Here is a 25455-nt window from a genome sequence, read left to right on the forward strand (position 1 = left end):
TTCCTTAAGAATTTTTTTAATATTTGATGTCTTATCATGTTTATAATATTATATTGTGAGCTGCCCAGAGTGTATGCATGTATGTATGTATGTATGTATAAATAATTTATTTCTTTAAAGACTTGCTTTCAACATTGTGTTATATACTTGTCTTGAATTGTCAAGAGGAAGCCTGTTAGTGTGTTTTTAAGGACATCCCCGCTCCTTTATTTTTTATCTTCACAGCTCAGTTGCCAGATTCCTCTGCTACATCAATGGGCCATGCATGGTGGGCTAGTCTGCTTCTGATCCCGGCGGTCCTGTTCGCTTACTGTTGTTGGAGAAAGAAAGGCAGTAAGTGATGGGAACTTGGGACCATCCAGCTTAATCCCCAGAAGAAGAGCCTGCCTCTTGTTGGGCCTAGTTCCATTGATTAACCATGCACTGCTATTATATAATCCCATAATAACAAAATCTGTAAGTGGAAACCAGCCCACTTTGTTAAGTTAATGACTTGGGCTGGCTAGTTAAGTACCACAATTTAGCATAACGAAAAAAGGTGCTCTGTGTCATGGAATAGATGGGCTGGCTTTTCTTCCAGCTCCTCACCTACCTACATAGGAGAACAATAGGCAGAGTTCTGTGAGAGCTGTAAGCTGGAGAAAGAGCAGAGAAAGGCCTGAAGGGGGAGCAGAAAAATTGGGGGGGACGGACAGGTTTCTTTCCAATTTTTCTGGGGGTTTTCCAGGACTTCCCATCTCTAAGAGAGAGACATAGAATCCTAGAGTTGGAAGAGACCCCAACGGCCATCGAGTCCAACCCCCTGCCAAGCAGGAAACACCATCAGAGCACTCCTGACATATGGTTGTCAAGCCTCTGCTTAAAGACCTCCAAAGAAGGAGACTCCACCACACTCCTTGGCAGCAAATTCCACTGTCAAACAGCTCTTACTGTCAGGAAGTTCTTCCTAATGTTGAGGTGGAATCTTCTTTCTTGTCGTTTGGATCCATTGCTCCGTGTCCGCTTCTCTGGAGCAGCAGAAAACAACCTTTCTCCCTCCTCTATGTGACATCCTTTTATATATTTGAACATGGCTATCATATCACCCCTTCACCTCCTCTTCTCCAGGCTAAACATGCCCAGCTCCCTTAGCCGTTCCTCATAAGGCATCGTTTCCAGGCCTTTGACCATTTTGGTTGCCCTCCTCTGGACACGTTCCAGTTTGTCAGTGTCCTTCTTGAACTGGGGTGCCCAGAACTGGACACAGTACTCCAGGTGAGGTCTGACCAGAGCAGAATACATGTTTGCTCTGGGTTTGGGGGCTGTCCTGGAAAGCTATTGGGGAAGCAAGTTCTACTGGGATGTCAGTGCTATGATACCTTCCATCCTATGCTCTGGTTGTTTATGTGTGTAAATAAAACCATATACCCTAGAGACACCACAGTCTCTGCTGACCTTCGTTCCAAGGAAACTGAGTCCTGGATCAGTGCAGGAATTTGTGGAGTCTCTCACAGATCAGAGATTAGGATGGCGCGTAACCATACTTTTAATTTTTCACTCCCTTTCTCTCTCTCTCTAGTTATTTTTGCCCTGGGCACATCAGAATATCAGCAAGCATCTGTGCCAAAGGAAAGCAAGGAGGAAATAAGCCGAAACATGTTTGGGTTGTCGGTACCCCAAACAACAGACTTTCAGGTCAAAGTAAGTAGAAAGGTTTAGGTTGGCATTTTGCTTCCATTTGAGCTCGGGAAATGAGTCCCTCCTCTTATTGAAACCAGTTTTATGTGTCAGGATCACTTTCAAAGAAGCTTAGGAATTGTAATGATTGGTCTTCCGTCCGGGTGACAAAGTAAACAAGTGTGTAGCTGTCCTTACAGAATTGGCTACCACCAGGAGTGGGGATGGCCACTTGAATAGAAACCAAAACCAAAAAAAGAACTCATGAACCTCTTGTGGCTATAGCTGCTAAACTGGCCATTTATGGACAAAGGAACACAAGAAGCTCCTTTATACCGAGTCAGGCGATTGGTCAGCCTAGCTCAGTATTAGCTGCATTGATTGGTAGTGGCTCTTGAGGGTTTCAGACTGGAGTCTACCTGAAGATACCACCAGGGATCGAACCTGGGTGTGCTGGTCCCGGGGGTAAGGTACCTTGGGTGTAGCAAAGTCCACACGAAGAGGGGCAAGGTCCGAGGCAGAGTGCCGGGCGGTGAACAGGAACGCTGGAACAGGAGGCTGTGCAGGGAACAGGAACGCCGGATGGTCGGGAACAGGAGGCCGAGCAGGGAGCAGGAGTACCGGATAGTCAGGAACAGGAGGCCGAGCAGGGATCAAGAACGCAGGAAGGTCCGAAGCCAACAACGACGTTGCTCCCGCAACCTGGGGCCGGGCTGACTGGGCTTTTATCCTCTTCTAAGGCCAGGGGCGGTCCCGGCCCCCAGGAGCCCCGCCTCCTCTGGCCTTAAGGCGAGCACTCCTCCTGGGGGCAACCAGTTCCCTTCGCCTCTCTGCTCTAAACCTCTGCAGATCAGGAGAGGCCGAAGGGTTACTGGGCCCTGGAGGAGGCTCACCTGTGGCCACTGAGTCGTCAAGCCTCTCTGGGGCCAGAAGGGCTTCACCTGGGGCCAGCTCCTGATGCACTGCCACAGGTGCAGGCTCTTCAGCATCTAGGCCTGGCCCCAGTTCAGCCGGCCCTGGAGGCGGGGACTCCTGTGCAGGCCGGGATTCCTCTGTTTCATCCTCCGAATCGGAATCCCAGGCCATCACACCATCCCCCCTCCCAGGCCCCCCCCTCAACCGAGGGTCCGGACCCGGCTTGCCGGGGTACGTCGCATGGAACTCTCGGAGGCAGGCAGGTGCGTGGACGTTGGCCGCTGGTTCCCAGGAACGGTCCTCCGGTCCGTACCCCTTCCAGTCAATGAGATACTGCAGCTTCCCCCTGCGGTATCGGGAGTCCAGGATGCGTTCCACCTCGTACTCAGGCTCTCCCCGAACCAACACTGGCTGCGGTCGGGGACGGTTCGGGTGGAACTCGTCGGGTGGGGCCACCGGACTCAAAAGGGACCTGTGGAAGACCGGGTGCACCTTCAGGGTTGCGGGTAACCGGAGACGAAATGCCACAGGAGAGACTTGGTCTACGATAGGGAACGGGCCGGTGAAGCGGGCGTCCAACTTCCGCGAAGGTCGAGAGGGGTGGAGGTGGCGAGTGGAGAGCCAAACCAGGTCACCGACGCGAAGTTCCGGCCCCACCTGGCGGTGGCGGTCGGCCTGGGCCTTGTACGCTTCCTTGGCCTGGTGCAGTTGCTCCACCAAAAGCTGTTGCTGGGACTGGAGCTCTTGAAGCCACTCCGTCACCGCCGGGACTGCGGATGTCGGCAGCACCTCTGGAAACAGCCGTGGATGATAACCATAACTGGCCTGGAACGGGGTCTGCTGGGTGGACGCATTCACCGCGTTATTGTAGGCAAACTCCGCCAATGCCAGGTGGTCGACCCAGTCATCCTGCTGGTAGCTGCAGTAACACCGGAGGTACTGCTCCAGCACCGCGTTCGCCCGTTCCGTCTGGCCATCGGTCTGTGGGTGGTAGGCTGACGAGAGGCAGACCTCCGTCCCGAGGGTCTGGTGTAATGCTTGCCAGAACCGGGATGTGAACTGAACGCCCCGGTCGGACACCACGCGCTCAGGTAGGCCATGCAGGCGGAAGACATGCTGAAGGTACAGCTGAGCAGTTTCCTTGGCTGTGGGTACAGATGGACAGGGAGCGCAGTGCACCATCTTGGTGAAATGGTCGGAGAAAACCAGAAGGCAGGTACAGCCACGAGACGAGGGTAAGTCCACTACAAAGTCCAACGAAACCGTGTGCCAAGGGTGCGGTGGAACTGGCAATGGCTGAAGTAGGCCGGGGGGTCGCCCGGTAGGTCCCTTGGCGCGCCGGCAGACATCACAACCAGCGACGTAGCGAGCCACGTCAGCCTTCAGGCGGGGCCACCAAAACTCTCGACTGACCAGATGGGTGGTCCGATACCGTCCAAAGTGCCCCGCTGCTGGGGCATCATGGGCCATCCGGAGAACCTCCAGCCGTAGTGGCCCTGGCGGGATGTACAAACGACCGTGGTGCATCAGAAGGCCCTGATGCAGGACCAGCCCCGGATACTGTGGGCTGGACCCTTCAGCCAGCTCCCGGAGTCGTTCCTGGGCCCAAGCGTCGACCCGCTGCTGTTCCCGCACCCGAACCTGCAGTGGCTGCGCCTCCTGGGTGGCCAGGAATGCAGCCGGAGGTAGGATCGTGGTGGGTTCTGCTTTCTGTACCGTGTCTGCGTTGTCGTCAGGTTTCCGGGACAGGGCATCCGCCTTCTGATTCTGAGAGCTAGGGATGTAGCGGATCCGGAACTGGAACCGGGAAAAGAACAACGCCCACCGGATCTGTCTTTGGTTCAGCTTGCGGGTGGTCTGGAGGTACTCCAGGTTCCGGTGGTCGGTTCTCACCTCCACCGGATGTCGTGCCCCCTCAAGATGGTGGCGCCAGACCTCAAAGGCTACCTTGATGGCCAGTAGTTCCCGCTCCCACACAGTATAGTTACGCTCCGCTGGTAGGAGCTGGCGGGAATAGAAGGCACAGGGTAAGAGTGGCGCTTCAGGACCAATCTGTTGAGACAAGACGGCACCGAGAGCCGTACTGGAAGCGTCGGTCTCCACCACAAAGGGTCGAGAGGGGTCAGGATGTTGTAAGATTGGTGCCCTCTGGAAACAGGCCTTCAACCCCTGAAACGCCTCCTCTGCCTCCTTGTCCCAGGAAAACGGCGTCTTTGGGCGCAGTAGCCGGGTCAACGGGGTGGTGCGATGAGCATAATCAGCGATGAAGGTCCGGTAGTAATTGGCGAACCCCAGGAAACGCTGTAGGTCCTTGCGGTTCCGGGGTGCCGCCCATTCTTGAACCGCTGTCACCTTCCCCGGGTCCATTTGCACCCCATCTGGAGAGAGCCGGTGACCAAGGAAGTCCACAGTCCGCTGATGGAACTCGCACTTGCTGAGCTTTGCGTACAAACGGTGCTCACGCAAGCGCTGCAGCACGGTCCGGACATGTCCCTCATGGCGAGCCGGGTCACGGGAGTAAATCAGTATGTCATCCAAATACACCACCACGTACTTGTCTAACAGGTCCTGAAACACGTGGTTGATGTAGCGTTGAAACACAGCAGGCGCGTTGCACAAACCGAAAGGCATAACCAAATATTCGAACTGCCCGTACCGGGTCCCAAACGCTGTCTTCCACTCATCCCCGGCTCGGATCCGAATCAAGTTGTAGGCCCCCCGGAGGTCCAGCTTGGTGAACACCTGTGCCCCTTGCACCCGCTCCAGCAGCTCCGAGATAAGGGGCAAGGGGTACCGGTCTGGGACGGTAATTTTATTCAGGGCTCGGTAATCATGGCAAGGGCGGAGTTCCCCACATTTCTTCTTAACAAAAAGCACCGGCGCCGCGGTGGGCGAGGTGGAAGGCCTAATGAACCCACGCTCCAGGTTCTTGCGCAAGAAGTCCTGCAAAGCCTCGCGCTCTGGCTCTGTTAGGGAATATAAGCGACTCACTGGTAAAGGCGCTCCGGGTTGGAGGTCTATGCCGCAGTCAAAAGGCCGATGCGGCGGCAGCTGGTCTGCCCCCCGTTCCTCGAACACGTCCTGGTAGTCCTGGTACACGGCTGGGAGCGTGGGTGCTGCCTCCTCTGAGGGCGCGGCCGCCAGCGTTCCGGATTGAGCATGGGAACATGGGTCTGGGAAGTGCACGGTCCGTTTGACCCAGTCAATCTGAACGTTGTGGGCCTCCAGCCAGTCCATCCCGAGCACCAGGGGGAAGCGGGGCATAGAGGCAATGTCCAAAGTTCGCAACTCCCGGTGCTGCTGGAGACACAGGACCAGAGGCTGGGTCTCCTGAGTAACGGCACCTGAACGCAGAAGTCGTCCGTCAATCGCTTCCACCTGGACCGGTACTGGCTTGTTCCGAAGTGGCACCTGATGATGGGCGGCAAAAGCAGCGTCCATATAGGAGCGGGTTGCCCCTGAATCTACCAAAGCATGGGTGAGGATCCAGGGCCCACCTGGAGGGTATAAACGTACCGAAACCATAAGATGTTGCAAGTCCATTGGTGCGGGCCCATTCTGTACGGTTTGGGACCCCCGGTAGCTAGGGCCATCAGCTACTGGGGTTGGCGGTTTCCCTGCGGCTGGCGTTTCTCAGGGCAGGACCGAGCGAAGTGTCCACTTCCGCCACAGTAAAGACAGAGATTTCCATCCCGACGCCGCGCCTTCTCTGCGGGGGAAAGGCGTGGCCGCACTGCCCCGAGCTGCATAGGCTCCTCCGTTAAATCAGTTGTGACCGTGGGGCTGCCGGAAAAAGCTGGTGCCGTGAACTGGAAGTGTCGGCGACCCCGGGCCTGACGACGATCCTCCAACCGGTCGCCTATTTGTAGACTCCGTTGAATGAGAGTGTCCAGCGTGGTGGGGCGTTCCATTGTGGCCAACTGGTCCAGTACCTCGTCCGAAAGCCCTTCGAGATACTGGTCCCGCAGTGCCGAGTCATTCCAGGTCAAGTCCTGTGCCAACAGCCGGAACTCCGTGGTATATGTGGCCACCGTGGACTTGCCCTGTTTCAAATGCCGAATCGCCCGGTTGGCTTGACTCTCTTTCTGGGGGTTGCCGAACGCGGCCTCCAAACGATTGCAAAACCCCGCATAGTCTGCCAGCAAGGGGGAGTCTTGCCTGAGTAGCGGCAACGCCCACTTGGCCGCCTGGTCCTTTAACAAGCTAATCAAAAAGTGCACCTTGGTACGGTCGTCAGGAAAGTTCCGGGCTCGCCCCTGAATATACAGTTTGGCCTGGGCCAGGAACATGGGAAAGCTGGCCGGGGCTCCATCAAATTTCTCAGGCAAAGCCACTGGGTACTTGCCCGGAGCCGGGGCGTCGGCCCCAGAAGCCGGTAGGGCTTCCAAGCGTTGCTGAAGTGCCTCAACCGCGTCACTGAGCTGCTGCACGGTGTGAGACAAGGCCTGGTTCTCCTGGGCCAAAGCCACCAGTGCAGCCGCCTGTTCAGCCATGGCCTCTGGCTCTTCCCGAACGCACCCCGACGAAGGGGGAGTGCGGGAGGTGGCGGGAGCAAACTGTGCTGGTCCCGGGGGTAAGGTACCTTGGGTGTAGCAAAGTCCACACGAAGAGGGGCAAGGTCCGAGGCAGAGTGCCGGGCGGTGAACAGGAACGCTGGAACAGGAGGCTGTGCAGGGAACAGGAACGCCGGATGGTCGGGAACAGGAGGCCGAGCAGGGAGCAGGAGTACCGGATAGTCAGGAACAGGAGGCCGAGCAGGGATCAAGAACGCAGGAAGGTCCGAAGCCAACAACGACGTTGCTCCCGCAACCTGGGGCCGGGCTGACTGGGCTTTTATCCTCTTCTAAGGCCAGGGGCGGTCCCGGCCCCCAGGAGCCCCGCCTCCTCTGGCCTTAAGGCGAGCACTCCTCCTGGGGGCAACCAGTTCCCTTCGCCTCTCTGCTCTAAACCTCTGCAGATCAGGAGAGGCCGAAGGGTTACTGGGCCCTGGAGGAGGCTCACCTGTGGCCACTGAGTCGTCAAGCCTCTCTGGGGCCAGAAGGGCTTCACCTGGGGCCAGCTCCTGATGCACTGCCACAGGTGCAGGCTCTTCAGCATCTAGGCCTGGCCCCAGTTCAGCCGGCCCTGGAGGCGGGGACTCCTGTGCAGGCCGGGATTCCTCTGTTTCATCCTCCGAATCGGAATCCCAGGCCATCACACTGGGAGCTGTTGCATGCAGTGCAGATACCTTGCCACTCAGCTACAGCCCTTATCCCCCACCCCACAAACTAAGGTAAGGGGGGTGGGGAAAGGTAAAGGACCCCTGGGCGGTTATGTCCAGTCAAAGCCGTGGGTCACCCTCGGTTTCCCTCTCTGTCCTCAGAGCTCAGACGTCACCTACGCCACCATTGCCTCCCGCCCGACTGTGACTCCCTCCGAACCAACGCTGAAGGACGATCCCATCTTGGCAAAAGACGAAGAGGTCCTCTACAGCGATCTTCTCTTCCATCCTCAACAAAGCCACCACGAGGCTGTGCAGGAAAGAGATGGTCCAGAAGTGGAGAGGGCAGGTCCCGTGTAAAGCAATGGATGGATTTGTCCCTCTCCTTTTCCCCTCTCCGTTCTCCAGTGTGGTGTAGTGGTTAAGAGCGGTAGTCTCGTAATCTGGGGAACCGGGTTCGCGTCTCCGCTCCTCCACATGCAGCTGCTGGGTGACCTTGGGCCAGTCACACTTCTCTGAAGTCTCTCAGCCCCACTCACCTCACAGAGTGTTTGTTGTGGGGGAGGAAGGGAAAGGAGAATGTGAGCCGCTTTGAGACTCCTGAAGGGGAGTGAAAGGCGGGATATCAAATCCAAACTCTTCTTCTTCTTCTTCTTCCACACTGACACATCAGTTTGTGATTTATTTATTTTTTAATTCTCATAAAAACTCAGCAGCATCTTAGAGGGAATATCTCCTAACATACATACTTGCCTATGCAATTTTGCTTTTTCTGCACATCCTTGCAAAGCAATTTCCCCTGATCATAATGTGTCCCTGCATGCTATTTTCACCAATATATGCACACTTTACCCTAAGTGTGCATTTTTGCACACGTTGCTCAGCTGGAGAACTGCCAAATTAGCTTGAATCTCGAAGGTAGTCACTTTCTCTTTTCTTTTCTGTATATCATTTTTATTACGTTTTCTGTTTTACAATTTAAAATGCTCATTTTACATCCTTAAGATATCAGTGACTTCCCTTCTTCTCTTTCCATGGTTCGTTTTACATATCATAAATCCCTGCAAATTTTGCAAAAATTATGCCATTCAGAATTCCATTATTGCATCCATCAAAACTTGTTTACACTGTTGAATTTATCTTAACGCTGCCGGCGTTTTCAGCTGTGCATAATTATTTCCTATACATTCAATAAACATTTTCCAGTCTTCTCTAAACATGTGTTCTTCTCGTTCTCTCATTCTATATGTTAAGTCTGCAAGTTGTGCATATTCTGTCAACTTAAACTGCCATTCTTCCTTAGTTGGGACCTTGCTTGTTTTCTATTTTTGGGCTAACAAAACATGGGCCGCAGTAGTGGCATACATAAATAACCTTTTTTGACACCTGGGAATTTCAGTCTGAATTATCCCCAACAGAAAGAATTCTGGTTTTTTGGTGGAAGTACTTTTAATTTTAATTTTTTTCAATTCATTATGGATCATTTCCCAATACTCTTTTACAAGTCCATCACATATGAAAGAACGTCTCCTCCACCTCTTTGCATCTTCAGCCCTTACCTGATTCTGTCTTATACATCTTAGCAACCCTACTCAGAGTTAAATGCCACCTGTGAATCATTTTCAGGTAGCTCTCCTTCAAAAAGAACATGCTGTGAACTTCAAATCACTTTTCCAGAGTTTCCCCCAGAGGTTAAAATCTATATTGTGACCTAATATCTATTGCCCAGTGTGTCACTGAGGCTTTAACAAGCTCGTCTTTTGTTTCCCAGTTTAATAACAAATTATACATTTTAGACAAAAGATTCTCTGTTTTGTAGAAGGTATTTTTTGAATTGTGAGCTTTGGTCCGTAAAACCAATTTTTCTATCTAATTTAAACATTTCATGTAACTTATCGTATTGTAACCAATTCGTAATGTGGCTCCTTACATTTTCCATTGAGTTCAGTTTGCCCCCCCCCACCAAAGTACAGCAATTCCCTGTAGCTTGCCCACTGTCTATCCATATTAACTCTCTTAATAGTAATAGCCTCAAAAGGAGATAGCCATAAAGGTGTTTTCATTTCCAGCAGATTTTTATGTATCTCCCAAATTCTATGCAGATTCTTCCTAAGAATATAGTTGATAAAACTCTTATAAATTTTTGCCTTCCCAAACCAAAGACATGCATGCCCGCCAAGTTTTAAATCATGACCTTCTAAGTCCAGGATGTCTGCATTATCCAAAGTAATCCATTCTTTTAACCAACACAAACAGGCTGCCTCGTAATAAATTTGCAGTTCTGGCAGGGCGAAGCCTCCTCTTTCTTTAATGTCTATCATAATTGTATGTTTCATTCTTCGCTTTCCCCCTGCCAGATAAATTTAGAAATATCCTTCTTCCATTCTTTGAAGCAGCCTGAATTATTTTCATTTTGTGGCTCTAAAAGAGGACTGGGCAAATTCAGGAAGGAGAAGGCTACCAGTGGCTGCTAATGCCGATGGCTGTGTTCTGCCTTCCCTGTCAGATGCATTATATGGAGGGGTTGGGCTAGATAACCCTTGTGGGACCCTTCCACAGTTCTGTGATTGCAGTTACTGCAATCTCCAGAGGTTCCACCTGCAACCATCTCTCTAGATCCCCAGCGCCCTGTCTCTGTAAACGGGCAGGTTGAGCTGCTTAGCTTCTGCGGGGCTATAAGGGACAGGTTGTAAATTGCACAATGAACAACAAGATCTAATCTCTGAGGAACTGCCCAATAAAGACAGGAATTCCTACACCACAGACAGAATAATTGCCACACACAGGAAGAACAAGGATATACAGTGGTACCTCGGGTTAAGTCCTTAATTCGTTCCGGAGGTCCGTTCTTAACCTGAAACTGTTCTTAACCTGAAGCACCACTTTAGCTAATGGGGCCTCCCGCTGCCGCCGCGCCGCCAGAGCACGATTTCTGTTCTCATCCTGAAGCAAAGTTCTTAACCTGAAGCACTATTTCTGGGTTAGTGGAGTCTGTAACCTGAAGCGTCTGTAACCTGAGGTACCACTGTACTGTGTATATTGGGTGTCACTGCCAAGGCAGGCTGCCCAGAAGCAGCCTCTTCTTCGTAGCCGATGGGCAAAACCCCAATTGTTCCTTTGAAAGTTGATGCAAGAGGCACGGCGGGCAGCAGACTAATATTACTAGCAGGGGGCTGCGGAGGGAGCCGTGGTTTTGTTTTGTTCTTCTGAGAAGAGAGGAATCTGGGGACGTGGCCAGTGTGGTCTACCAAGTGAGGAAGTGCTGTTTTTTCTTCTGCACAGCCACACAGCTTCAAGGCCTGCCGTTCTCTCCAGTTTAAACCAAACCTCACACACAGCGAGGGGAGAATCTGTCTGTGTTGGCGGACTTTGGGAGAAGTGATGTGTGCTGGGCATGCTTTATTTTTTCTATTTTTATTGGAAATTTTATTTACAACATAACATAAACCCCCTGCCCCCCAATACAGAAATCCGCCCTCATTAAACACGAACAAAACATACAATAAGCATAACATACAACAATACAAACAAAAGACTTCCTTTATCCTGTATCTGGCCTCCTTATTTACTTCTTATAAGCTGTTTCCTTTATGAATAATTATTAAGATTTTTCTAATTGTAACTTAAATATCCACAAAGTCTCCTGCAGACATTAATCGAAACAAGTCCAGGTATGTATTTTAGGGCACTGTTTTGTGAAGTATTTTCTGCATTTCCCCCATGCTTTTTGAAACTGTGATCTCTAATTGCCTCTGTTAATCTAGCCTGTTCAATATACTCTAACAGTTTGTCTTGCCATTCCCTGTAATCGGAATCCGGTGCAATCAGACCAGGATTGGTGCAATATGTTCAAACCCTCTTGTTCTGGTGATTAACCTGGCCACTGAATTCTGCACCACCTGAAGTTTCCAAACCGTCTTCAGAGGCAGCCCTACATATAATGCATTGCAGTAATCTAGCCTTGAGGATACCAGAGCATAGACAACAGCATCATCCCTTGAGCCAGTGGCGTAGCATGGGTTGTCAGCACCCGGGGCAAGGCAAGTAATTTGTGCCCCCCCCTCGCTGCACTGTCCCTCCCCCAGATAGTCCCTCGCTCTCTCTCCGCACCGCACCGCACGCCTGGCACCCTCCCCTCCACAGTGGGCGGCGACCCGGCGGCTCGGATCGGATTTGCACAGCCAGCACTGCAGTGAGAGAGAGTGAGTGAGCCAGGTAGGGGCAGAGAGCTGCGAGTGCGAGCGCCCCCCCCAGATGTTGCGCCCGGTGCGGCCGGCCCCCCCTGCACCCCCCACGCTACGCCACTGCCTTGAGCACAGACCATGTTGGCTGGGGCTGATGGGAGCTGGATCCCAAGATCATTGAGGGAGCCACAAGTTCCCCATCCCTGATCTAGGGAGAGGAACAACAGCTAACTGAGCAAATCCTGCCGCTTAGAGGCACCCTTGGGCAACGTGGCAAAGTATTTTAGACAGACAAACTCTTGAGGAAAGTGCTGCAGAAAGTGAGCCAAGCCGTATGCTGGACTAGGCAGGGGAAGGCAGAACACGGCCCTCTTCCCTGACCCCTTCCACCCCATCTCCCTGGTCGTAAATCCCCATCTGAATATCTTAATCTCCCCATGGCTCATTCTTCTTCAGAATCTCTGTATCGTTCTGCTCTCTTCTTGCCCTGAAGGGGAATGTTGTTGTAGAGAACTTCCTCCTGGTCTTCGGCTGGTTTGGCTCCGCTCTCCATCCATGACTGCGATATTGGGGGCTGAGGCAGAGCAGGGGGCGGCAAGGTAGCAAACGGTGTCTGAGTCCTAAAAAGCAGAAGGAAATTGAGGGACATGCTCAAAGAATGATGATCCCCCAAGGCTGTTGGGAGCAAATTGAGGGTTTGCATCATCCAGTTTTGACAGCAGGAAGGTGACCACCCCCCTCTTTTGCTTATCTCCAGTGCACAGCAATTCAGAGGTAGACTGCTTCTGCACAATGAAGATCTACTTAGCTGTCATGACTAAAATGCTTTGGCGGAATATTCTTCACAAATGTACCTCTTTTCAAAGGGTATCTAAACCACATCCTGTAGCTAATTCCAAAGCTTAGTTTCCATTTCCTTAAATAGAGATTGTGGGGGGAGGAAGCCAGTTATTGTATTATCAAAGGTTCATTTTTAAGTGGTTCGACAATTTCTGTCCCAGTTTTTTTTACACACAGAATACACACAGCAGCTCACGGCAAAGGTGAATGGTCAAGCAACTCAACGAATCTCCCTCTTGTGAGAAGTCCAAACTGCCATCAAAGCATCTGTCTGAGGACAGAACCATGTAGCAGGAGCTGCCGGCCCTCCTGGGTCCAGAATAGACATTAGAATCATAGAATAGAATCAAAGAGTTAAAGGGACCCCCAAGGGTCATCTAGCCCAGCCTGGAATCCTGCTCTGCTCCCTTCGCCCCTTCTGCCCCCCAACTTTCCCTGCCCCTTCACTCTGTCCCTGTCCCAGCCACACCATCCCTTACAGACATTTTCCCTCCTGTCCGACCTACCAGTAATTTCCCCCTCCTTATCTGTGCTACTGGACTTTTTTTTTTGTTTTTTTAATGTATTTCCCCCTCCTTATCTGCCACCCCCAAAATTGTCCTATTGGTCCTTCTTCCTGGCTAGCTCAGTTGGCTAGAGCATGGTGATGATTATGCCAAGGTTGCAGGTTTGATCCCTGTAAGGGGCAGCTGCATTTCCCTGCATGATCCACGGGTCCCTTCCAACTCTACAATTCTATTATTCTTCCTGTGGGGTCTCTTTGCTCCTTTTTCTGCCTGGGACACCCCCCCCCCCCGCTGCCTGTTCCTCCAGTTGCCTTTCATCCTTTTATCTCCCAGCCAACAGGACGTTGTCCCTCTCTTGACTGATAAGTCTCTCCTGCATTTCCAGGTTGCCAGGCTCTGGGTTCAAGTTTTCCTCCCCTCCGGAAACTCCTTGCATGGTTTGTGGGTGCTCTTCGCCTCCAACTATGTTCAAAACTGAACTGCTGCCTGAGCTGGCTCTTTCGCTCCTCCCTTCCTCCTTGTGTGCCACGACCATTGTTATTTTGGTCGGCCAGTCTAGGAACCCTTTTTGGAAGAAATGCTTTAAATAAATATAAAATCATGAAGATAACACACACATCACATCACATCAGTGTTAGACCAGCATTAGTTGCCGTTACCTCTGAGGCTTCCCAGCGGCACTGAACATTTCAAGGTACTCGGAATTCGCTTCTTCCTTGTTTTCCTGCTCAGATTTCAATGCTTCCAAAGTGGAAATGAAGAGAGGAAAGAGAAGAAAGATGGTGAGACAGGGCTGGTCCTGAAAACAAACCTCTTGTGGCTGGGAGTTCCACAGGACAGACACAGGCAAGGCTCCCTCCGACATCCTAACCACATCCAATATGAAGGTATACAAAATAAATGCTTGCTTTTGTTGCTTTTAAGCAACACTCCTCTCACGGCCACCACTCTCACGACACAGAGAGGAGCATCATCCCCCAAAGATCTTAAGCAGGCTTCTACATACATAGGTAGTAGTAGTAATAGAAATAATAATAATAATAATAATAATAATAATAATAATAATTGATTCATACCCTGCCCACCTTTTGGGTTTCCCACCCACTCTGGGCGGCTCCCAACAGAATATTAAAAACATGATCAAACTTCAAAAACTTCTCTAAACAGGGCTGCCTTCAGATGCCTTCTAAAATTCAGATAGTAGTTTATTTCCTTGGCGTCTGATGGGAGGACGTTCCACAGGGAGGGTGCCACCATCGAGAAGGCCCTCTTCCTGGTTCCCTGTAACTTGGCTTTTCGCAGGGAGGGAACCGCCAGAAGGCCCTCAGAGCTGGACCTCAGTGTCCGGGCAGAGCGATGGAGGTGGAGATGCTCCTTCAGGTATACTGGGCCAATGATATGAGAGGCCCACAGTCTCCAGCATCACCTACCTCTCCTTCTTTCCATGTAGTAAAAAGCTAGAGGGACCATCAGGATCACCAGTGGAATTGCCCAGCGTGCATATAGCAGGGGTGACGAAGAGCAATTTGGTGCCCAAACTGCAGAAAGGAAAGAAGGGGATTTGGCTGTTGGTATGAATAAGGGGTCCTGGCAAATAGAAGGGGAAGAAATGGAGGCAGTGAGAGATTTTACTTTCTTGGGCTCCATCATCACTGCAGATGGTGACAGCAGTCAATAAATTAAAAGACACCTGCTTCTTGGGAGAAAAGCAATAACAAACCTAGACAGCATCTTAAAAAGCAGAGACATCACCTTGCCGACAAAGGTCTGTATAGTTAAAGCTATGGTTTTCCCAGTAGTGATGTATGGAAGTGAGAGCTGGACCATTAAGAAGGCTGATTGCCGAAGAATGGATGCTTTTGAATTCTGGTGCTGGAGGCGACTCTTGAGAGTCCCATGGACTGCAAGAAGATCAAACCTCTCCATTCTGAAGGAAATCAGCCCTGAGTGCTCACTGGAAGGACAGATCCTGAAGCTGAGGCTCCAAGACTTTGGCCACCTCATGAGAAGAGAAGAATCCCTGGAAAAGACCCTGATGTTGGGAAGGATGGAGGGCACAAGGAGAAGGGGATGACAGAGGACGAGATGGTTAGACAGTGTTCTCGAAGCGACCAGCATGAGTTTGACCAAACTGCGGGAGGCAGTGGAAGGCAGTGGAAAATCCAGAGATTTGGAGAAATCTCTAATTATGGGTGTGTAATTTGGATTGTTATGAATTAATATTTGTAAAATATTAGGGCATGGCTCACCTGTGAGATTCACCGTTTGGCTCCAGGGAGACATGATCCATCGGCTGCTCAGTTTCTGCTCATACCTGCAAGCAAATCCCCCAGTGTGGATGCCGGCTGTGACGTGGACCTGGATGTCTGCAGAGGCGTTTGAGAAGGCATTCCTGGGTTCTCCGGAGTCCGCCAGAGACTCTTCACTGCTGGAGGAAATCTTGACCCCATCCTTGTAGAAATGGAACCTATGCTCTGCGTCGCTGCCAAAGGCCGAGCAAGTGAGGCGCAGGAATCCCCCTTCGTTCACCACTCTAGACAGAGAGCCCACTGTCAGCACCGGGACAGGAGGAGGATCTGGAGGAGCCAGCCACAAAGGAGAGGGGGTTAGAGGGACCACAAGATGAGGAAAAGCTGTGGCTCAATGTCAGAGCATCTATCTGCTTGTCCTAAATTCAAACCCTGGCAGGGAGATTCAATCCCTGGCAGGGGGAAGAAGAAGAAGAAGAAGAAGAAGAAGTTTGGATTTGATATCCCGCTTTATCACTACCCGAAGGAGTCTCAAAGCAGCTAACATTCTCCCTTTCCCTTCCTCCGCCAGAACAAACACTCTGAGGTGAGTGGGGCAGCTGCATGTGGAGGAGCAGAGACGCGAACCCAGTTCACCAGATTACGAGTCTACCACTCTTAACCACTACACCACACTGGCTACAGGAGCTACAGGAGCCGTCCGTAAAAGAAAATGAATACAATGGCTAAGTGATTTGGTGTCTGTGGCTTGCGGGGTGTGATGGCCTGGGATTCCGATTCGGAGGATGAAACAGAGGAATCCCGGCCTGCACAGGAGTCCCCGCCTCCAGGGCCGGCTGAACTGGGGCCAGGCCTAGATGCTGAAGAGCCTGCACCTGTGGCAGTGCATCAGGAGCTGGCCCCAGGTGAAGCCCTTCTGGCCCCAGAGAGGCTTGACGACTCAGTGGCCACAGGTGAGCCTCCTCCAGGGCCCAGTAACCCTTCGGCCTCTCCTGATCTGCAGAGGTTTAGAGCAGAGAGGCGAAGGGAACTGGTTGCCCCCAGGAGGAGTGCTCGCCTTAAGGCCAGAGGAGGCGGGGCTCCTGGGGGCCGGGACCGCCCCTGGCCTTAGAAGAGGATAAAAGCCCAGTCAGCCCGGCCCCAGGTTGCGGGAGCAACGTCGTTGTTGGCTTCGGACCTTCCTGCGTTCTTGATCCCTGCTCGGCCTCCTGTTCCTGACTATCCGGTACTCCTGCTCCCTGCTCGGCCTCCTGTTCCCGACCATCCGGCGTTCCTGTTCCCTGCACAGCCTCCTGTTCCAGCGTTCCTGTTCACCGCCCGGCACTCTGCCTCGGACCTTGCCCCTCTTCGTGTGGACTTTGCTACACCCAAGGTACCTTACCCCCGGGACCAGCACAGTTTGCTCCCGCCACCTCCCGCACTCCCCCTTCGTCGGGGTGCGTTCGGGAAGAGCCAGAGGCCATGGCTGAACAGGCGGCTGCACTGGTGGCTTTGGCCCAGGAGAACCAGGCCTTGTCTCACACCGTGCAGCAGCTCAGTGACGCGGTTGAGGCACTTCAGCAACGCTTGGAAGCCCTACCGGCTTCTGGGGCCGACGCCCCGGCTCCGGGCAAGTACCCAGTGGCTTTGCCTGAGAAATTTGATGGAGCCCCGGCCAGCTTTCCCATGTTCCTGGCCCAGGCCAAACTGTATATTCAGGGGCGAGCCCGGAACTTTCCTGACGACCGTACCAAGGTGCACTTTTTGATTAGCTTGTTAAAGGACCAGGCGGCCAAGTGGGCGTTGCCGCTACTCAGGCAAGACTCCCCCTTGCTGGCAGACTATACGGGGTTTTGCAATCGTTTGGAGGCCGCGTTCGGCAACCCCCAGAAAGAGAGTCAAGCCAACCGGGCGATTCGGCATTTGAAACAGGGCAAGTCCACGGTGGCCACATATACCACGGAGTTCCGGCTGTTGGCACAGGACTTGACCTGGAATGACTCGGCACTGCGGGACCAGTATCTCGAAGGGCTTTCGGACGAGGTACTGGACCAGTTGGCCACAATGGAACGCCCCACCACGCTGGACACTCTCATTCAACGGAGTCTACAAATAGGCGACCGGTTGGAGGATCGTCGTCAGGCCCGGGGTCGCCGACACTTCCAGTTCACGGCACCAGCTTTTTCCGGCAGCCCCACGGTCACAACTGATTTAACGGAGGAGCCTATGCAGCTCGGGGCAGTGCGGCCACGCCTTTCCCCCGCAGAGAAGGCGCGGCGTCGGGATGGAAATCTCTGTCTTTACTGTGGCGGAAGTGGACACTTCGCTCGGTCCTGCCCTGAGAAACGCCAGCCGCAGGGAAACCGCCAACCCCAGTAGCTGATGGCCCTAGCTACCGGGGGTCCCAACCCGTACAGAATGGGCCCGCACCAATGGACTTGCAACATCTTATGGTTTCGGTACGTTTATACCCTCCAGGTGGGCCCTGGATCCTCACCCATGCTTTGGTAGATTCAGGGGCAACCCGCTCCTATATGGACGCTGCTTTTGCCGCCCATCATCAGGTGCCACTTCGGAACAAGCCAGTACCGGTCCAGGTGGAAGCGATTGACGGACGACTTCTGCGTTCAGGTGCCGTTACTCAGGAGACCCAGCCTCTGGTCCTGTGTCTCCAGCAGCACCGGGAGTTGCGAACTTTGGACATTGCCTCTATGCCCCGCTTCCCCCTGGTGCTCGGGATGGACTGGCTGGAGGCCCACAACGTTCAGATTGACTGGGTCAAACGGACCGTGCACTTCCCAGACCCATGTTCCCATGCTCAATCCGGAACGCTGGCGGCCGCGCCCTCAGAGGAGGCAGCACCCACGCTCCCAGCCGTGTACCAGGACTACCAGGACGTGTTCGAGGAACGGGGGGCAGACCAGCTGCCGCCGCATCGGCCTTTTGACTGCGGCATAGACCTCCAACCCGGAGCGCCTTTACCAGTGAGTCGCTTATATTCCCTAACAGAGCCAGAGCGCGAGGCTTTGCAGGACTTCTTGCGCAAGAACCTGGAGCGTGGGTTCATTAGGCCTTCCACCTCGCCCACCGCGGCGCCGGTGCTTTTTGTTAAGAAGAAATGTGGGGAACTCCGCCCTTGCCATGATTACCGAGCCCTGAATAAAATTACCGTCCCAGACCGGTACCCCTTGCCCCTTATCTCGGAGCTGCTGGAGCGGGTGCAAGGGGCACAGGTGTTCACCAAGCTGGACCTCCGGGGGGCCTACAACTTGATTCGGATCCGAGCCGGGGATGAGTGGAAGACAGCGTTTGGGACCCGGTACGGGCAGTTCGAATATTTGGTTATGCCTTTCGGTTTGTGCAACGCGCCTGCTGTGTTTCAACGCTACATCAACCACGTGTTTCAGGACCTGTTAGACAAGTACGTGGTGGTGTATTTGGATGACATACTGATTTACTCCCGTGACCCGGCTCGCCATGAGGGACATGTCCGGACCGTGCTGCAGCGCTTGCGTGAGCACCGTTTGTACGCAAAGCTCAGCAAGTGCGAGTTCCATCAGCGGACTGTGGACTTCCTTGGTCACCGGCTCTCTCCAGATGGGGTGCAAATGGACCCGGGGAAGGTGACAGCGGTTCAAGAATGGGCGGCACCCCGGAACCGCAAGGACCTACAGCGTTTCCTGGGGTTCGCCAATTACTACCGGACCTTCATCGCTGATTATGCTCATCGCACCACCCCGTTGACCCGGCTACTGCGCCCAAAGACGCCGTTTTCCTGGGACAAGGAGGCAGAGGAGGCGTTTCAGGGGTTGAAGGCCTGTTTCCAGAGGGCACCAATCTTACAACATCCTGACCCCTCTCGACCCTTTGTGGTGGAGACCGACGCTTCCAGTACGGCTCTCGGTGCCGTCTTGTCTCAACAGATTGGTCCTGAAGCGCCACTCTTACCCTGTGCCTTCTATTCCCGCCAGCTCCTACCAGCGGAGCGTAACTATACTGTGTGGGAGCGGGAACTACTGGCCATCAAGGTAGCCTTTGAGGTCTGGCGCCACCATCTTGAGGGGGCACGACATCCGGTGGAGGTGAGAACCGACCACCGGAACCTGGAGTACCTCCAGACCACCCGCAAGCTGAACCAAAGACAGATCCGGTGGGCGTTGTTCTTTTCCCGGTTCCAGTTCCGGATCCGCTACATCCCTAGCTCTCAGAATCAGAAGGCGGATGCCCTGTCCCGGAAACCTGACGACAACGCAGACACGGTACAGAAAGCAGAACCCACCACGATCCTACCTCCGGCTGCATTCCTGGCCACCCAGGAGGCGCAGCCACTGCAGGTTCGGGTGCGGGAACAGCAGCGGGTCGACGCTTGGGCCCAGGAACGACTCCGGGAGCTGGCTGAAGGGTCCAGCCCACAGTATCCGGGGCTGGTCCTGCATCAGGGCCTTCTGATGCACCACGGTCGTTTGTACATCCCGCCAGGGCCACTACGGCTGGAGGTTCTCCGGATGGCCCATGATGCCCCAGCAGCGGGGCACTTTGGACGGTATCGGACCACCCATCTGGTCAGTCGAGAGTTTTGGTGGCCCCGCCTGAAGGCTGACGTGGCTCGCTACGTCGCTGGTTGTGATGTCTGCCGGCGCGCCAAGGGACCTACCGGGCGACCCCCCGGCCTACTTCAGCCATTGCCAGTTCCACCGCACCCTTGGCACACGGTTTCGTTGGACTTTGTAGTGGACTTACCCTCGTCTCGTGGCTGTACCTGCCTTCTGGTTTTCTCCGACCATTTCACCAAGATGGTGCACTGCGCTCCCTGTCCAGCTGTACCCACAGCCAAGGAAACTGCTCAGCTGTACCTTCAGCATGTCTTCCGCCTGCATGGCCTACCTGAGCGCGTGGTGTCCGACCGGGGCGTTCAGTTCACATCCCGGTTCTGGCAAGCACTACACCAGACCCTCGGGACGGAGGTCTGCCTCTCGTCAGCCTACCACCCACAGACCGATGGCCAGACGGAACGGGCGAACGCGGTGCTGGAGCAGTACCTCCGGTGTTACTGCAGCTACCAGCAGGATGACTGGGTCGACCACCTGGCATTGGCGGAGTTCGCCTACAATAACGCGGTGAATGCGTCCACCCAGCAGACCCCGTTCCAGGCCAGTTATGGTTATCATCCACGGCTGTTTCCAGAGGTGCTGCCGACATCCGCAGTCCCGGCGGTGACGGAGTGGCTTCAAGAGCTCCAGTCCCAGCAACAGCTTTTGGTGGAGCAACTGCACCAGGCCAAGGAAGCGTACAAGGCCCAGGCCGACCGCCACCGCCAGGTGGGGCCGGAACTTCGCGTCGGTGACCTGGTTTGGCTCTCCACTCGCCACCTCCACCCCTCTCGACCTTCGCGGAAGTTGGACGCCCGCTTCACCGGCCCGTTCCCTATCGTAGACCAAGTCTCTCCTGTGGCATTTCGTCTCCGGTTACCCGCAACCCTGAAGGTGCACCCGGTCTTCCACAGGTCCCTTTTGAGTCCGGTGGCCCCACCCGACGAGTTCCACCCGAACCGTCCCCGACCGCAGCCAGTGTTGGTTCGGGGAGAGCCTGAGTACGAGGTGGAACGCATCCTGGACTCCCGATACCGCAGGGGGAAGCTGCAGTATCTCATTGACTGGAAGGGGTACGGACCGGAGGACCGTTCCTGGGAACCAGCGGCCAACGTCCACGCACCTGCCTGCCTCCGAGAGTTCCATGCGACGTACCCCGGCAAGCCGGGTCCGGACCCTCGGTTGAGGGGGGGGCCTGGGAGGGGGGATGGTGTGATGGCCTGGGATTCCGATTCGGAGGATGAAACAGAGGAATCCCGGCCTGCACAGGAGTCCCCGCCTCCAGGGCCGGCTGAACTGGGGCCAGGCCTAGATGCTGAAGAGCCTGCACCTGTGGCAGTGCATCAGGAGCTGGCCCCAGGTGAAGCCCTTCTGGCCCCAGAGAGGCTTGACGACTCAGTGGCCACAGGTGAGCCTCCTCCAGGGCCCAGTAACCCTTCGGCCTCTCCTGATCTGCAGAGGTTTAGAGCAGAGAGGCGAAGGGAACTGGTTGCCCCCAGGAGGAGTGCTCGCCTTAAGGCCAGAGGAGGCGGGGCTCCTGGGGGCCGGGACCGCCCCTGGCCTTAGAAGAGGATAAAAGCCCAGTCAGCCCGGCCCCAGGTTGCGGGAGCAACGTCGTTGTTGGCTTCGGACCTTCCTGCGTTCTTGATCCCTGCTCGGCCTCCTGTTCCTGACTATCCGGTACTCCTGCTCCCTGCTCGGCCTCCTGTTCCCGACCATCCGGCGTTCCTGTTCCCTGCACAGCCTCCTGTTCCAGCGTTCCTGTTCACCGCCCGGCACTCTGCCTCGGACCTTGCCCCTCTTCGTGTGGACTTTGCTACACCCAAGGTACCTTACCCCCGGGACCAGCACACGGAGGTTTTAAGAGGCAAGCCAGAACTAAATCGGGTTCATCCAGGCAGGTTTGTCAACAGAGTGTCGTGGGTTCATGAATTCCCCACTTGGACTTCAGGAGGGGAGAGGAGAAGATCAGGAGAATCTGTTGCACAATATTCAGGGGAAATGTGCAGTGTCCAGGAAGGTAAATGTTAGCTGGCTAAACTCTTGATTCCCATTTGGGGATCTGTACTACTCATGTCAAGGGACGCACGTGGCGCTGTGGGTTAAACCACAGAACCTAGGACTTGCTGATGAGAAGGTTGGCGGTTCAAATCCCCGTGATGGGGTGAGCTCCCGTTGCTTGGTCCCTGCTCCTGCCAACCTAGCAGTTCGAAAGCACATCAAAGTGCAAGTAGATAAATAGGTACCACTCTGGCGGGAAGGTAAACGGCGTTTCCGTGCGCTGCTCTGGTTCGCCAGAAGTGGCTTAGTCATGCTGGCCACATGACCGGGAAGCTGTACGCCGGCTCCCTCGGCCAATAAAGCGAGATGAGCGCCGCAACCCCAGAGTCGGCCACGACTGGACCTAATGGTCAGGGGTCCCTTTACCTTACTACTCATGTCATGTGTAAGCCATCACATCCCCTAAATTGCCCTGGGAGTCTCCACTGGTACAATAGAGGGGTCTCCCCACTTCAGACCTTCTGTCAATGGTATGAGGGTGGTGATCCCTTCGGCAGCACATGTACTAAAATTGGAATGATACAGGGAAGTTTAGCATGGCCCCAACTCAAGGATGACACGTAAATGTGTGAAGTGTTCCATATTTTTTCAGGGCTATATATTTTTTAATAAGGACTGGGGGGGATTGTAATATATTTGACAGAACACTGGAAACGGTTAAAAACATTATCAAGATTGAAATAACAATTGCAATGTGAAAAGAAATATAGGAGAAAATAGCGTTTTATGGAGGATAATATGATTTGCAGTGAAAAGGGTTATTTGTGGACTCCACAAAAGGGAGGGTGGCAGTCTGAGAATTCTGTATTTTTTTATTTGATTTTTTTCTGTGAATGTCAAACCAAATTGTAAAACCAACAAAAATAGTTATAAAAGAAGTAACTGGTATGAGAGGGATGTGTCAGAGCTTTCCAGCATGCCCCCAGGCCCCTTGCCTCGTTTCTTACTCATGAGTACTATTAATGCTTGACTATGGGTTACAGCATGGGATGCGGGTGGCGCTGTGGGTAAAACCTCAGCGCCTTGGACTTGCCGATCGCATGGTCGGCGGTTCAAATCCCGGCGGCGTGGTGCGCTCCCGTCGTTCGGTCCCAGCGCCTGCCAACCTAGCAGTTCGAAAGCACCCCCGGGTGCAAGTAGATAAATAGGGACCGCTTACCAGCGGGAAGGTAAACGGCGTTCCGTGTGCTGCGCTGGCTCGCCAGATGCAGCTTGTCACGCTGGCCACGTGACCCAGAAGTGTCTCCGGACAGCGCTGGCTCCCGGCCTATAGATGAGCGCACAACCCTAGAGTCTGTCAAGACTGGTCCGTACGGGCAGGGGTACCTTTACCTTTACCTTTATGGATTACAGTGCTATCTTCCAAGAAACAAAGACAGGCCCACATTGCAGTCTGAGAAGATATCAACAAGGTTCCCACTTCTGAGGTAACCCTGGCATCTGAGAACATCATCCGCTGCCTTATAACCACGTCAGACCAGTGGTCCTGTTAGCATTGTATACACTGACTGGCAGCATCTCTCTCCAGGTCCTCAGGCAGGAGAGTTTCCCAGACCCACCAGGAGACAATGGGGATTGAACCTGGGACATTCTAGGGCAGCCTTCCCCTTCGTCTTCCAAGAGAACTACGCGTTTTTTTAAGGCCTCACCCATCACTGAAATCCTGATCCTGTTGCTTTCTGGGGATGAGATATTCTGGCTTGATTCTGCAGCTCGGTACATGCAAAGATAACCCCCGCTGTCTTGAGGAGACAAGCGCCTTGTGTATGTAAAGGAGGCCAGAGGATAAGGGGGCTTGTAGACATGCAACAGCCATTGATCCTTCACGGCTCGTGAAAGGGAGCGCTGAGCAGGGGGACACCGTGATAGAATATATAGTAGAGGTAAAATGGAGAGAAGCATACTCACAAAAATAACTCTTGCTAAGTCTGACCTTTAAGACATTGAACCGAAATGACTGAGAATTGTAAGTAAGCAACGAACTTTACTTTTCTTTCTTCTTCGCTCTCCACTCCCCTGCTTCCTACAATACTCTCTAAGGTGTATTAGGATACTTCCAATTATTGTGGATATTGCTTCTAATCTCCACTATGGGCCATGGCAAGCGGCCAAGGGACCTGGATGAGGCAATGCCTCCCCCGAGGCCCAAACAGTCCAAGATTGATACTTTTTTTCTTAACTGTAATAGAAATAATGAGGAAGTTAGCTACATGGTTGAAACTCACAATCGTTTTAGTCCTTTAATTGACCTCGCAGCCGATATAGAAGTGGAGGGGGTGAACTCGAAGACAACGAATAATGCCAACGATAATGACAAAGAGGTGAGAGCCACCTCGAAGGGGGAGCCCGAGTTGGCCCTCGGCGATGGCATGGGACTCGATCATTTCCAATTAATAACCAGGACCCTGCGCTGCATCTTTAAGAGCATAAATGGGATCTCCATGCAGGTGGATAATCTCCACCAAAAGCTTGAGGCCCATTTGCTAGAGCTCCAGCTCAACCACTCTCTGCCTCCGAGGGATTTAAAGGGACAGAGGTATACCTCCCTTATTAGACATGAAAGTGGTACTGGTGGTCACCTCCTAAAAACTCAATTGGACTCTCAATCTCTGATTTTACAACCAAACAAAATATGTCTAACTATACACAGTAGGGACCCCAGGTCCCCAAGGTGGAATAATTCGAGAGATGTCAAAGATCATCTGAGGCAACTCCTTCAGATTTGGCCTCCGCTAATAGACCTCAGTACAGTGAAACTTTTAAACTACCACCATCGGCTCCAAAAAGTATTGCTCTCCTTCCAGTCTCCAAAAATTCCCTCCATACTGGTTAGGCGTAAAGCGTTTCTGGCCACCTGGGGCATCTTCCCAACAAGAGTCTTTAATGACACCAGGATTAAACCTCTCTTCCGCAGCACCGTACAAAAAGGTAGCTGCCCGCCAGACAGGCGCGACTCAGTCTTGAAACTCAAGTTGTCCACCCGGGAACCTCACCCTCCCTCTCAGCCCAAGCTTCCTGGTTTATCTACTCCAGCAACAAAGAAGCATGACCAAAGCGGGCCCAGCCATCTGGATATCTCAGAGGAGAGGGACCTTATTTCATCCTATGGCGAGTTGCCATTAGTAGAACAGCAGGAAGTTATAAACAGGCTTGATACACTCAAGCAGCATCTTACACATGTACTTCAAGAGAAAATCTCCTCAAATCCTGGACATAGCAACCTATTAAATCAAAGGAAACCAGTTATGAAGGGGCTAACACCCCAGAAACCCCTGC

The 25455-nt window shown here is 53.3% G+C and overlaps 2 protein-coding genes across 2 annotated transcripts in view; one reads left to right on the top strand and one right to left on the bottom strand.

Annotated features, from left to right (window-relative positions):
• LOC310662912 (Fc receptor-like protein 5) overlaps positions 1-14551 on the top strand; it is a 59561-nt gene extending 45010 nt beyond the window's left edge. Inside the window, exons 7-10 of the mRNA XM_083410275.1 lie at positions 226-333; positions 1559-1680; positions 7934-8120; positions 14034-14551. Coding sequence (XP_083266401.1) covers positions 226-333; positions 1559-1680; positions 7934-8120; positions 14034-14104 — 488 coding nt within the window. The 3' untranslated portion in view covers positions 14105-14551. The remainder of the gene's footprint in view (positions 1-225; positions 334-1558; positions 1681-7933; positions 8121-14033) is intronic.
• A 172-nt stretch (positions 14552-14723) lies between these two features.
• Positions 14724-23976, bottom strand: LOC310663178 (uncharacterized protein; the record flags this gene model as incomplete). The annotated part of the gene is made up of 3 exons (XM_083410845.1): positions 23829-23976; positions 15551-15877; positions 14724-14839 (listed from the first exon to the last, which is right to left on the bottom strand). Exons 1-3 carry the CDS (start codon positions 23899-23901, stop codon positions 14724-14726), a joined length of 516 nt encoding a protein of 171 aa, XP_083266971.1. The 5' UTR covers positions 23902-23976.
• Between the last annotated feature and the right edge of the window lie 1479 nt (positions 23977-25455).

This window comes from Podarcis tiliguerta (assembly GCF_965153285.1).
Source record: "Podarcis tiliguerta genome assembly, chromosome: 13".
In the NCBI taxonomy this organism is placed as follows: Eukaryota; Metazoa; Chordata; class Lepidosauria; order Squamata; family Lacertidae; genus Podarcis; species Podarcis tiliguerta.